Source organism: Lathyrus oleraceus, chromosome 5 (genome assembly GCF_024323335.1).
Source record: "Lathyrus oleraceus cultivar Zhongwan6 chromosome 5, CAAS_Psat_ZW6_1.0, whole genome shotgun sequence".
Taxonomy (NCBI): Eukaryota; Viridiplantae; Streptophyta; class Magnoliopsida; order Fabales; family Fabaceae; genus Lathyrus; species Lathyrus oleraceus.
The window spans coordinates 629,310,992-629,325,342 of NC_066583.1; the positions used below are offsets into that span (position 1 = coordinate 629,310,992).

Here is a 14,351-nt window from a genome sequence, read left to right on the forward strand (position 1 = left end):
AGTTTTAATTAAGAGATTAATTATTATACACTGTCAGTGTAAAAAGTTTTACACAATCGATTCATCACCATCACCCGTTTGTATTACTTTATAGATTTTTAAAATAAAAGTCAAACTTGTTTCAACATCCAACAACTATGATTAAGTGACAGTGTAAAAGTCTTTTACGCTGTCAATATATTTCAATTAAATGATAAAGATAAAAAAAAAATTACAATTATAAACTAAACAAGTAGTTTAAATTAGCTTCAGAATCATAGACTCATAAAGAAAATTACAAACACATAGTAAAAAAATTATATTAAAAATTAAAAATTAGTTTTTTTTTATTTCTAATAGACTTTAAAGTTCTTCTTAAAGATTTTCTTTTGGTAAGAAAAAAAAATATTAAAAAACATATACAAATTTTTAATGATCAACTTCAATCCTCTTTCTCTGATACAATTTGAATCACCAGCAATTAAACCCTAATTTTCATTTCACTCTGGAACACATGCATCGTTCACTGTAAAGTAGAATTTCAAAGCTTCAATTGCAGTCGCTCACTTCGTTTTATGGCAATAAGCTCCACATTGAACTCAAGGAAGTAGTTTCCACCACTGAGTGAGTTCCCTTTTTCATTCCCCTAATTTGAGTTTTCATTTTTCACTATGCGTAACGCTTGAAAGTTGTTGCATTTTCTTTCTCATATGACTTGAAAATCACTGTGCAAAGCTTTAAATGTATGCTCTGAACTATATTCATGATGCGTTGAGTGAAGATTTTCATATGGGTTACTTTGGTTTGTTACATTTGGCAGTTTTAGTCATGGAGCATCACAAAGAGATAATCAAGAGTGGGTGCCATAAGATTCTTCAAGGAATCAATTCAATGTCTTTGGTGAATTTAGATGACCAGCAAGTTCATTCCTTAGTGATGATGAGAGAAATTGCGCGTGGGGTTGTTGATGGTCGAGATAGAAAGGTTAGGTTATAGAGAGATGTAATAAGCTGATGATGTTTTTTTACACAATTTTCCTTCCTCACAAATTGAGTGCTATTTACAGGTGACTAAGAATGGCGTGATTACTGCGTTGCATTACAGCATTGAGAAAATGGTTGACTTTGCTTCTTTCGTGTGTTTATTCGTGATTGATTTTGTTAGTATGGATGTTTTGTTGCTCTCTCTTTGAGCTGACTTGATGCAGTTTGCAGGTGTGTGCATCCAGAGATATCATTCATATGTTAAGTAGGATGTCCTATGAAGGCTTGGATGACCAGAGGATGCATTTAGTTTTGAGGATGAAAGAAATTGCACATGGGATTGTTGATAAGCAACCTAGAGTTGCAATAACTAGGTCTGAGATACTTGCGGACCAAGTAAGGGGTTAATACTATGTAAAGTGTTTTGAGTAAAAAGCTTATCATGTAATGCGGTCTTATCATGTAACTCAATCAAGCATTCATTTAACAAGGTCTTATCATGTAACCTAATTAAGTGTTTATTCATTAAGGTTTTATCATGTAAGAGCTTTTATAAGTTGTTTCTGCAATCCAAGAGGAAACAAGGTTAAACTTTGAACCGACGCTGTATGTATAAGCCGTCTTGAGGAGCTTATGAAAATAAGCTATAACAAAGGTTTTGGACTTATAATAACCTTTCTTTTTATAAGCTCTTCCAGACACTTACACAAGTGCTTGTGTTGCAAGATAAGTGCAAATAAGTTATTCCTTTCAATTGCCTCAGTAATTTTGGACTTTTTTCCTCTCGTCTACATTTAAGATTTCTCTTAAGGTACATTAATCAGTTTACAGGTTTGCTTTGTGGATGAAGAGGCGAGAGATAGCCCTGTGGTTGATTCAATCAAGATCAGCAATGGGGATATTCTAATTGATGAGGCACAAAGCATGATGCATGAAGATGAGATGTTGGACGTGGATCAGGTTTTAAGATTTGAAAATGGGATAGATGAAGTAGAAGAGTCTCTAATGTCATCGGGCTTTCAGCAATTTCTTCTGTGGCCTTCCGATGATTACATCACCATTGAGTGGGTTCAGGACATGATGTTCATCCTTGAGAAGGCTTCACAGAAGACATTGCCAACTGAATTCTGTCATGTTGTGCAGACCTTTGTGGTGTTCAAATTGATAGATGCTGCTTGTAATGTTTTATGTAAAGAACCAAACTGTGTGGAGATTAATTGCCTCGGAGAAGATTCAAAAGTCATTGTTGTAGGCGATATACATGGGCAGTTTCATGATTTAATGTTTCTTTTGAAGCATGCAGGAATGCCTTCTGAGAACCAGTTTTATATTTTCAATGGTAATTATGTTGATGAAGGAGCTTGGGGCATTGAGGTGTTCTTGGTCTTGCTAGCTTGGAAGGTAAAATGATGAGACTTAAAAATTTATAGACATTTCATGAATTTGCCGGGGGTAGTTGCCTTGTTGGTGCATATTCTCTAGGAGGAGAAAGAAAGAACACAGAAGAGTATATAGAAATATTTATATGACCTAGCAACTTTTACTGTGATCAAATACAAAACTGATACATATTTCTCTTCGACTTTTTATCAGTATGTAAACTCTGTCGTTGTATATTCAGGTCTTGATGCCTCACAGAGTATATCTACTCCGTGGAAATCATGAATCAAGATATTGCACTGCACAATATGGTTTTAAGAAGGAGGTACAGACCAAATATGGCAATCAAAGTGAAGATGTGTACAATAAATTCCTAGAGTGTTTCAAGGAACTTCCATTGGCGTCAGTTATTGCCAACCGTGTTTATACTACTCATGGGGGGCTTTTCCGCAGCATTCATGCTGCTGCTTCCCCTTCAGAAAAGCCAAAATGGAAAATGACACCAAGGATGGACCTTGGTTCCTTAGTTGATTTATCTCAAGTTAAAAGAACTTGCATAGATTCTCCACATGAGGGTCCTAACATATTATTGAGTGACATTCTCTGGTCAAAACCATCGAATAGGGATGGTCTGAGGGTTAACGCAGGTCGAAAATTAGGTTTATGGTGTGGTCCTGATTGTACCGAGGCTTTCTTAAAGCAGCACAATTTGAAGGTAATGTTCCAAATAATAATAACATAACTAAGATTGCTGGATCTTCTAATTATTATACTTGTATTTGATGTCATTTATGTCTACTCTACCAAATTGTTATTTTTCTGTCAGCAAGCTATAATCATAGCGTTTTGATGTCATTTATCTCTACTCTACCCTTGCTCTTCTCTCTTTTTACTTTCTTAATGTATAGTATGCTTGTTTTTCTAGTTTTTCTTTATATTCCTAGGATCGGGAAGTTCAATGCTAAATGAAAATAAAAACATTAGTTCCCCATTCCCCTTTTCATGAATTACCCTTAAACCAGGGAATTTTATCTAGGAGTAATGCTCCCATTTATGTTCCTGATTTATATCTCTACTTACCAAGAATGCAAATACTAAAATCCCACATTTAAGTAGATAATTATCAGGTGTGTGGAAATTTTTAACACAAATTGTTATCAACGACACTTGTCATTGTTCAAGATGAATTGCATGTTTAGATGTGAATAAAAGAAGCAGTGCAAGTTATTAATATTATTTGATGGCTCAATAGATATTCTTTAAGCTTAGTGAATATTATTCTTCCTGCATAGCTGATCATCAGATCACATGAAGGACCAGATGCAAGGGCTGGTAGGGATGATTTTGGAGATATGTTGAACGGGTACAGCATAGATCATGATGGCGAGTCAGGAAAGCTATATACACTTTTTAGTGCTCCAGATTACCCGCAGGTTCAAATTTTCATATAACACTAGCACTTTGTTATTCATTAATTAGAAAATTGCATTTGTTGCACCTCCAACTTTTTCCATAGCAATATCATAATTCATAATGGTTCACTGATTGATTTTTGGGAACACTGAAGACAACAAGCTTAGTCATAGCTATAAGTGATAGCATGTACTATTGGCCATTGGCTTCCAATTTATGCCATTGTCTATTAAGATTGTCATAATTTTTTTGTAAGTAGAATCTGATGTTTGTTTAAGAAGCATAGTACTAGCAATACTTAATGTAACACTCATTCTTTTATTATGTGAAATTTACATGGGTCCATTTCCTAAATGATAGGACCCACGTGAACTTTTCCCAATAAGAGAGCGGGTGTTGTAAAGAGCGTGTTAGAGTGAGTGTTGCTAGCACTACCCGTTTAGGAATGCGTGTTCTCAAATAAATTATATTTGAAATGGCTGAACATTTATACATAACAAACAAATGGTGTAAGATTCATTTGCAAGTCTACATATGGGGATTGTTACAGTTGAATCTGTATTTCTTATATTATTAAGGAGAAGCTATACTAAGGGAGGAAAGATTTGATACAATAATATCCTAATAGATACTACTACTAATAAAAGCAATAGATACTGAATAATAATAAAACAATATCTCAACAGTTACAAACATATTGGTTTGAAGAAACATATATTGTGTACTTGTAGTGTTTGAGTGATTAAATGTAGCTTAATGCAAGGACGTTTTACATTGAGATCTGTAGCATCTGAAGTATCATATCTCTTTAAAAGTCTCATATATTGCAGTTTGGGGGGAAGACATATAACAATGAAGGAGCATATGCAATATTGAAGTCGCCTGATTTTGCAACTCCTTCCTTTCAGTCATTTAAATCAGCAGAAAGACCCATGGTAACGAGTTTTTATCTAGTTATCTTACAAAGATTGAATGACATATTTCCTTTGGGATCCTATCCTACATTGACCCGAGATATAGTCGAAGTTGTTTTCGGAAGACCTAGTTAATCCTGACTCATTGAGCTAGCTTTGGGTTGAGGCCAAATTTTAAGATGAAAACGTCCTGTCGTACAAAATTTAAAGTTCCAAATGTCCAATTTTCTCAGACTGTTCATTCTGGTCCTAAGAGTAAGACTGTTGTTAAGACTGATAAGTAGAGAGAAAGTTTGATTCTCGGTCCAAATATCATACTGACTATACTCACATCATTCATTAAAAAAAATTGAAATGTTTCTTTATTGCCTTCTATTAATGTTAATTGTTACTGACGTTTGTAGTGCTTGCTTCCCAGGTGTATCCTTATATTGATTTTGATGCTGATGACATGGACTCAAGTAAACTTGACTCTTCTCAAATCGTATGTTAGCAAATAGCTTTTCCAATAAGTGTTCCTCTGCTATTGTGTGTGTTAACTCTAGTCTATAATATGAATGAGTATAGTTTTGCATGTAAATACATAAGAAATTCAAATAGATGTAAACGATGTTTTGCTGCATATATTTCACATCATATAGCAATTAGGCAGGCTGTTCTAAATTTTACGATGGATTATCAAGAGAAATTATTCCATTTTTTAGTCTCAGTTGTTTGTTGACAGCTGAAGTAGTATTTAGTGCTGTGGATTTGTTACTATGATAGTAAATGATTACTCATTCATCTCTCAAGTATGAGTCAAAATGCTTGCTACATCATTTGGGGTTTGAATTCTAATGTTAATTTTTGTCACCTTACTTTTGTTGACAAGGACACAGAGGCCTCAACCTCCACCTTTTCTGCTCCTCAAGATGCGTCGAGACCCGAATTTGACTTTGAGTCATTAGGCATATATAATGCTCCAAGTTGGAGTGTTCAGCTTCCGGATGGTTCAGGCGGTTCTCAAGTTGTGCAGGTTCCAAGAGCTCCTTTGGTGGAAGGGTTGCCCCTCCCAGCTAACATAGAGGTAGCATCATTTACAATTTACCAACATCTTGTAAATATGGCTAATGCTGAACCAAATTCTCGTTTTTGCAGGAGCCACATGCGGGTGCTTATAAGTATTTGTTCGAGCTCGTTGCTGGCCTTAAACACATGATTGCAACAAGGGTGAGTTCATGTCATTATATATTTACTATAATGGCCCAAGTTTGATATATGTCAAACTCCTGTTAATTTTTTCCTTAAATGCTTTTTCATTTTTTCCATGGATTTTACACATTCTGTGATTTTCTGCACCCGTCTTTCTGCACGGGTAAACACATAGTTTTTTCACATATATATTTTCAACTCAGGAGACCGAGAACAGTGCTCATGTATCGGCTTTGCGAAGTAAAGCTAGGAAACGGAAAGGTAGAGGTCACAGTTGATGTACACATGACACAAAAGCATGTGACAGAAGGTGCCTTGTTATCCTTTGATTGAATGACTCTGCTAACATGTATGTCCTTCATGTAAGTATTAATTCAACCAAGTGATTTTAGCTTCTGAATAAAGAATTCTTAGCTTTACTTTCAAGAGCTTAGACTAGTTTCTTTTCCAAATTATAAGTCGTTTCGGTCATTTCACTCAAATTAAGAAACGGAAAAATTACAGAGACAATAGAGACCAACCAGACACAATGTGCACCAACCAGACATGATGTGCACGTTCAAAATAAAAAAAAAAAAGGAAAATCTGCTTCTATGAAGAATATTTATTATTCTTCAAAACATTGGACATTGCTTCTAATTATATACTAGTGGATTATTTAATTAGAAAACAAAGCTGTTGCAACTATATTCATTTAATATTATTTAATAATGTTGGTTGTAATCCTCCTAATACGTGAGCCATTCACCTGTTTGGAAAATGTCTTCTTGGTTGGTTGTATTTAACCTTGTTGACTTGATCCTTCCTTACGCCATTATTATACCACTTGTCTTCATGAATAGGACATTAAATTTTCATTTACAAAATATCTTTGCCCATACATAAATGAGTAATTTTATACTTGATTTGTTTAGGATTTAAGATTATGTTTTGAAAACAATTATTAGTACAATATTTATATTTATAGGTAAATACTAGTTTTAGTGGCCAAAACGAAGCGACTTACATAATTTAGTCTTGATTTAGCCACTTATTGTGATTGATTTACTGCTGAAATGAAATAAAGCGAGTTTAGAACGTATTCTCGTTTAACTCTTAACCACTTAACTTGAATTTTAAGGGTATAAGTTGCTAAGGAGCGAGATTGGAAGAAGTGAGACATCTATGAAATGATTATGCTGTTGAAGATAAATATGAAGTTTTATATGAAATATTTATTCGATCTATTCTAGTGTTTAATAAATTTTTATTCATTCGTCTTTTATTGCGGTATGATGACCTTATTCTTTTCGAAGTCATTTATGTACTTAGCTTGCCAAACATTGTGTCGAAAAATCTTATAACTCACTTTGCTCCAGATTACATAATTCGAAATTCACTTTTTCAAGGCCTATTCGAATTATGTTGTGTTTATGGCACATAATGTTAAGACTTCAATAAATTTACAAATATAGAGCAAACCATTTTTTTCTTTCAATTCAACAAGTTTTTTATTTGTACTGGTTATGTAGCAGTCATCCAAGAGTTGTAAAGTATGTTGCCCAATTGCGAGCCAATATGAACATAAATTGGGGTTCCTAATTTTTTCATTCCTTTGTTATTTCTTGCAATTTATTTTGGATCAACCGAGAGAATTCATACATATAAGAAGGGTGATTCAATAGTAATTTTTATTTCTTCAACATATCCTAGTCGGCCTACAATGATTTTTATTTCTTCAACATATCCTAGTCGGCCACGAGACAGTAGTTCCAAGTATCGATAATAGTCTTCTTGATGCAAACAAGATAGACATGGGGATCGTGTAAAATTGAAGAAAATTCAAGCGTTCTCAATGACAAAATTACCTTTCTTCTGAGCTAATATGAACATAACTTAGAGTTTCTAATTTCTTTCTTCATTTACCATTTCCTGCACATTATTTTAGATCAAGTGAATAAATGTATACTTAAAAAGAAGGGGGAATGGATCTATTTAGTCTCTAAATATTTGGCACACCAATACTTTTATTTCAACTCTATTCTTAATGAATGATATATGTTGTGGAAGGAACTAATCCGCTATAAAACTAACAATGATTTCACTTTCTCAATAATGAATTTAAGATTTTATTTAACTCGAATATCATTAGTTTGGATCCTGATCTCATTGAAAGTACGTGGTCTATTTTGGATTCTCAATGTAGGGAAATATGAATTTACACTCCAAGATCAGGACGTGGTTAAAGGAAACTACTTTGATGATAAACTTGATATTCTTAACAAATTAAGTGACAACTCTGTCAAATTATTGATTCTATTTTATAAATAGTTTCGATAGAATATTGCGCACTTTTACTCTTTTTCTTGCTAAGTAATTTTTTTTTTAATCTTTCTAGTTTTTCCTTGCTAAGTACTTTTCTATCTTTCTAGTTTTTGAATACTTATTGTTATTTTCTCATAAACCTAATATTTGAAAATGACCTCATATGATTCTAAAATCTAAAACCAAATAAAAGAAATGTTGAAGTAAACTACTTTGGGGATATATACGTTATTAAAGATACAATATCATTTGTCATTGCACAACTGAGGTGACTTATAAGTCTTTCTTTTTAGATTTTAGCTAATCATAAGCTACCACTTGCTTGTGATTGATTTATTGTTGAAAAGAATTAAAGCGAGTTTAGAGCACCCTCTCTTTAACTCTTAACCACTTGACTTGGATTTTAAGGGTAGAAGTTGCTAAGGAGGAAGATTGGAAGAAGTGAAACATTTATGAAATGATTATGCTGCTGAAGATAAATATGAAGTTTAACATGAAAGATTTATTTGGTCTCCAATTTCAGTGTCCGATAAATTCTTATTCCTTTGTCTATCCTTGGGGAATGATGACCTTATATTTTTGAAATTATTTCCGTACTTCACTTTATCATCATTGGGTCTATAACTCATATAACTCGCGATGTCCCCATCCCATAATTGGAAATTCATTCTTTCAAGACCTATTCCAATTATATCGCGTTTATGACACATAATGTCGAGACTTAAATCAATTTACAAATGTGGAGTACACTATTTTCTTGTTGTTTCAATTCAATAAGTTTTTTTATTTGTACTAGTTATGTAACAGTCATATAAGATTTATAAATGTAGCCATATTACATCAAATATGAACATAATTTGAAGTTCCTAATTTCTTTATTCCTTTACCATTCATTGTATACTATTTTGGATCAACAGAGGAAATTCACACACATAAGGAGGATAAATGGATCTATTTTGTTCCTTAATATATGAGTTTCTCTTTATTTTCCTAAAACTTTTACACCAAGACTTTGATACGAACTCAATTCTTAATGAGGGAGAAATGTCGTGGAATAAACTAACCCGTTATGAAGCTAACATTGATTTCACTTTCACAATAATGGGTTAAAGGTTTTCTTTAACTCAAATATCATCTATTTGGATCCCAATCTCATTGAATGAATGTAGTCTAGTTTGGATTCTTAATGCAAGGAACACATGGCTTTACACTCCAAGATCACGACACAATTAATGAGAACTAGTCAAAGATCTTGACAACAAAAGGTCTTGACAACAAAGGGTCTGCTTTTTGGATGAAAACCATGAAGGATAAATAACATGACATTAAATGAGTACTAAAATTCCTAATGCGTGATTTAATAATTTTGATTTCTTCAACCTATCAAAGTTGGCCACAAGGTCGTAGTTCGATGTACTGATAAAATCTTCTTGTTGCAAACATGGTAGACAAGGTGAATCACCTTAACTTTAAAAGGATTCAAGCGTTCTTTATGGAAATATTTGCTCATGTTCCCGAGGAAACAAATTCGTTCTCAAATTGGTGGCACCTAATGAATTACAATATCTTCAATAATTTCATCCTTCAGTCGTGCATTATTCTCCTGATGCGCAAAGAATCAACTCAAAATGTTAATCTTGTCAATGTGACGCTTCCTCATCACAGTATGCCCACCACTAGAATTAGAATATCATCACCTACCAAGAAAGATAAACTTGTGATTTCTTTCAATCCTTTGACTTTCTTGTTTCAAAGTTCCACTAAGTTGTCTCTTGCTCTTATCCTTTTTATTTAGGTAAAATTCTAATTATCCTGTCCAAATTAACGAAACCTTGAATCCAAGTGATATCTAGATTAAAGAGAATGAGTTCAAGCTATGTTAGGATTAACGAAACCTTAAGTCAAATTACATCCAAAATTAACAAAAATGCAGAAATTCCAAGACAACCTACACTTTCACCATCTTAACCACCAAGTTCTCTATCAAAGATTTCTTAAGAGAAAAATATTTCTCAAAAGCTTATTTCTCTTCCACCATTTTCTTATACACTAAAGAAGATATTAATAAGGTAGATTTAACATTTAAAACAAAAAAATCTTTACCAAAGACAAATGGAACAACTGATTTTCTAACAATTGCTTATAATATTGTCATTGTACACATCTAATCTTCATTCGATCGAGTGAAACTCAACTAAACTTAAATTCAACCGGTCTTTGATTCGCCCACCAAATTATGTAATATAAATTTTAAATATATACATAAACATAAAATCTAATGTTGGTTTTTTTAAGTCCACTTGTGAAAACTTTTCTTAAAGCTTAAATTGACATTATTTACTAACACATGGGTCCTTTCAAAGATAAAGTGGGACTCATTGAAAGTTTGACTTGTTAAAACAAATTTGACCATAATTTAACTCTAGTACAATCTAAATTTTTGAAAAGCTTTTTATTTTATAAAAACTAAAGCAAGTAATCATTCCGGAATCAGAGGAAGTAAAATTGTTTAAGTCTTCTTAATTACACAACTTGCATAATTAATTTAATAATTTAGTGACTAAAATTCATTTAAAAATCGGATTATTGAAACTCCTAAGATTATAATTTGATTACTACCGTTCCTTCTTCATTTCCTACTTTCTCTCTTTGATCAATCCTTTCATTTTTTTAACTCTAATCAATCGATTAATTAATTGTTTAATAATAACAGTGACTCTAATCATTTCCAAAATCAACTTGTGTTTTGTGTTCCTTCGTACGTTAAACGCCGTTAGAACCGGTCTCTCATCTCATTCCTCTAATCCAATTCAATTTCTTTTATTCCTTTTTCCCCTTTCTCTTTCTCTAGGGTTTTTCTTCCACCAATTTCACAACGACGTTGTTTCAAGATGATGCCCCCGGGCCTCGTTTCCAATCTCCAAGAAGCACTTCTCAACAGAAAACCACCACCACAACAAGATGAATCAAACGACGCCGTTTCGTCTTCCGCCGACGAAACTGTCGAGTTCGACGAATCTAAACCTATTGTGTTGCTCACGAATACCGACGGACTTGAATCGCCGGGTCTTTTACGCCTAGTTGAAGCTCTCGTTCTTCAAGGACTTTACAATGTTCATGTTTGCGTTCCTCAATCGTGCGTTCTGTCGATTTTCTATTTTTTTGGGTTTTTTTTTGTTGAATTTGAATAATGTGGAATGTGTTTGTAATTTTTGTTAGTTGCTGAAATGGTTGCTTTAGGGATAAATCTGTTTCTGGTCATTCTGTTACGGTTGGAGAAACTGTGGAGGCTTGTTCTGCTAAAGTTAATGGTGCTATTGCTTTTGAGATTTCGGGTATTAGCTTCATTCAATTCTGTTTCTAAATCTGCTTAATTAAAATTCAAAAGCTAAATTTTTTATCAAAAAAAAGATATTTTTTTATTATACTAATAGAGATGAATTTGTTATTGTTTTCTGATTCAGGAACTCCTGTGGATTGTGTTTCGTTGGCTTTATCTGGGGCGTTGTTTTCGTGGTCAAAGCCTCTGTTGGTTAGCATTTATTATAGTTTTCTATCTTACAAATGTAAATTGAATTGGTTTGTGTTTGTTTTCATGATGAAATGGTGTGATATATGTGGATTGTGATTGGATGTGATTTGAATTGGATTGAATTTCAGGTTATTAGTGGGATTAACCGGGGATCAAGTTGCGGTCATCACATGTAAGTTGCTAATTTACGGTTAGGGATAAATTTATGTAAATCTGAAATAGGACTTAGGACAATTTCCCTCTTTTCATGTTGTAATGTTATGTATGTATTAGTTTTTTGTTTTCAGCTGTGTCTCTTTGTATCTCATGCTTTGAAATACTCTAGGTTTTACTCGGGGGTTGTTGCTGGAGCTAGGGAGGCATTGTTATGTGGTGTACCGTCGTTATCGATATCATTAAACTGGTGAGTTGATGATTCTAGACATCTGGTTTTTGGTTTCAACTGTGCTTTCATGCTAATGATTGTGAATTGGTGGTATCTTATCCTGTTAATAGGAAGAAGGATGAAAGCCAAGAAACTGATTTCAAGGATGCAGTAGAAGTCTGTTTACCGTTGATAAATGCAGCTATTAGAGATATTGAAAAGGGGACTTTTCCCAAAGACTGCTTTCTAAATATAGAAATTCCAAGGTCACCTTTGAGCAACAAGGTGGGTAAATTATATTATATGTTGGAGGATTTTATTTTTTCATATGTTTCACTGCGATGTGCAAATGCTCTTGTCTTGCCCTCTAGGTTTTTGGTCATATATTGTACAGAATCTAGGGCTTTTGGCTATTGGATTCTAATGAACAATTGATTTTGTAGTTGTTCCTTTCTTACATATTGTTAACACTGATGCAGTGGTATCCTTTTATTGACAGGGTTTCAAATTGACCAAGCAAAGTATGTGGAGATCCACTCCAAACTGGCTAGCTGTTTCAAGTAGCCGCTATCCAACTGGTCATTTCTTGGCCAACCCACAAGGTGGTCTAGGTCTTCAGTTTGCACAGCTTGGCCGAGATGCCTCTGCAGCTGTAAGTATCCTACATTACACATACACATCCCATGTTATGTTGATATTTTCTGTCTAGTCTTGGACTGATTTTAGTGCATCTAATCTATTGATGCTGATATTTGAATCCATGTCTTGTTCAGGGTGCAGCTCGTCGGTTGGCTACACAGAAAAAGAATTTGGAGATTATTGAATCAACTGGAGCTGCAGGAAAACCTGATACCAACAGAGTGAAGAAATACTTCAGACTAGAGGTAAATAGGAGGATGAGGGGAATGGAGTTCTCTCTCATCTTGTACACGTCCTATTAATATTCAAGTTAATCTGTTTTCAATACTGAGTACAGAAGATGTCAATTTATGGAGAATATATTATCGTAGAATATATTATCAGAGATTTTAATCATGAGTTATACCGTTCTTCGCGTTTTAGTTTTTTAATCTGTTCACATATTTGTATTTCAATTAAATAACTTCAAATTATTTGTATAAGTGAGCTTTGCTATATTCTACTTGTAATTTCAGTTTTTGGAGAAGCAGCAGGAAGAAACAGAAGATGATGATCTGGATTACAGAGCACTTGAAAGTGGATATGTAAGTTGAAACATTAAATTATTTTCTCAATTGATATTAGTTACTTTTAACTACATTGTACGTTCTTGACGGTTGCACGCAACCATGCAAGTATCTCTATGGGCTGTCTCTGATGGGTTCTGCTTGTATGTGATTTGGAGAAACAGGTTGCAGTGACTCCAGTATCTGTTTCTCCTCATATTGAAACCGATATTCAAACGACAACTTCAGATTGGATTTCTGCTGTGATTCCTGGTGGAGAGTAAATTAAAAACTCAGTGTGTTTGTGTTATGTGTACATCAGAGATTTGAGAATTCTTTTTCCCTTTTCTTCTTTAAAGCAAAGATGGAGCAGAAGTGATAGTCACTCACACGAATTCAATAGTTGATTTGAATTTGTACTCTTTATTTTTACATTATTTTTTTTTTGGGTTTCCTTGTTCATTGTTTTTTCAGTTCCCTTGGGCACTTAGTTATTTCTGGTTTGAAGCAAAAGCTTCTTGTAATTTGTTGGGCATGTTTTAGAAAATTGCCTTTTGGTCTGTTTGTAATATCTATTGCTAGCAAAACACTGGAACACAGCTTGTAACATTTCTTCCGGATAGTTAAACTTTGGATTGATTATTTATTGGAAATGTGATCTAATGGAAGTTATTTGTCACACGTTATTAGTATTGTGCAGATTTTGTTGTTGAAAGACTTAAATTTTCACATTGAATGCGTTTAGATACTCTGTAAGGTATATTTATGATGTTAAGTTTGTTTGTTTATGGATTGTGAAACAAAATCAATGACCGACACGTAGTAATTGAAGAACTAACTAATGCGTTTAATGCCAATCTTGTCTACCACAGAAGATCTAGTGTAGAGAGCAGACATGGATGAGATGGGATTTAATCATTGTCGGCTTGATGAATGAAAGCATTGAAGGTTCTTTTACCACATTGTTTGGCTTCCATTAGTACGGCCAAAACACTTCATTCAAACCAAACAAGCTACTAGCATCTACTAATTCTAATATATAATGAGTTACATTATCATACCCTTTTTATTCTCTCTACCAAAATTGTATGGATGAGTCATAAATGT

The 14,351-nt window shown here is 33.6% G+C and overlaps 2 protein-coding genes across 9 annotated transcripts; both read left to right on the forward strand.

The window, feature by feature from the left end:
• The first annotated feature begins 379 nt into the window (after positions 1-379).
• On the forward strand, positions 380-7,253 carry LOC127087344 (serine/threonine-protein phosphatase 7). Of its 8 annotated transcripts, none has more exons than XR_007789862.1 (13): positions 381-603; positions 800-963; positions 1,046-1,096; positions 1,194-1,358; positions 1,794-2,363; positions 2,584-3,057; positions 3,635-3,775; positions 4,586-4,690; positions 5,088-5,153; positions 5,541-5,735; positions 5,807-5,878; positions 6,064-6,222; positions 6,981-7,253. XR_007789862.1 is itself a non-coding variant. In XM_051028230.1 (12 exons), exons 2-12 carry the CDS (start codon positions 808-810, stop codon positions 6,136-6,138), a joined length of 2,070 nt encoding a protein of 689 aa, XP_050884187.1. In that variant the 5' UTR covers positions 381-603; positions 800-807; the 3' UTR covers positions 6,139-6,286. The 8 variants fall into 8 exon arrangements, 2 of the variants coding, with proteins under 2 accessions (XP_050884188.1, XP_050884187.1); XR_007789861.1 differs by having other exon boundaries at positions 6,064-6,209; XR_007789863.1 differs by lacking the exon at positions 6,981-7,253 and adding an exon at positions 6,365-6,547.
• A 3,567-nt stretch (positions 7,254-10,820) lies between these two features.
• LOC127087345 (uncharacterized) lies at positions 10,821-13,925 on the forward strand. The gene is made up of 10 exons (XM_051028232.1): positions 10,821-11,300; positions 11,405-11,499; positions 11,629-11,696; positions 11,825-11,868; positions 12,022-12,099; positions 12,192-12,345; positions 12,560-12,712; positions 12,834-12,944; positions 13,215-13,283; positions 13,430-13,925. The coding sequence occupies exons 1-10, from the start codon at positions 11,056-11,058 to the stop codon at positions 13,526-13,528; spliced, it is 1,116 nt and encodes a 371-aa protein (XP_050884189.1). The 5' UTR covers positions 10,821-11,055; the 3' UTR covers positions 13,529-13,925.
• Positions 13,926-14,351: the final 426 nt, after the last annotated feature.

Coding starts and splice junctions, on each gene's coding strand:
- LOC127087344 (XM_051028230.1), top strand. CDS start 808: ATGGAGCATCACAAAGAGATAATCAAGAGTGGGTGCCATAAGATTCTT. Junction 964..1,045: donor TTGATGGTCGAGATAGAAAG/GTTAGGTTATAG, acceptor TGCTATTTACAG/GTGACTAAGAATGGCGTGAT. Junction 3,776..4,585: donor GTGCTCCAGATTACCCGCAG/GTTCAAATTTTC, acceptor CATATATTGCAG/TTTGGGGGGAAGACATATAA.
- LOC127087345 (XM_051028232.1), top strand. CDS start 11,056: ATGATGCCCCCGGGCCTCGTTTCCAATCTCCAAGAAGCACTTCTCAAC. Junction 11,500..11,628: donor TATTGCTTTTGAGATTTCGG/GTATTAGCTTCA, acceptor TTTCTGATTCAG/GAACTCCTGTGGATTGTGTT. Junction 12,100..12,191: donor TTATCGATATCATTAAACTG/GTGAGTTGATGA, acceptor TCCTGTTAATAG/GAAGAAGGATGAAAGCCAAG.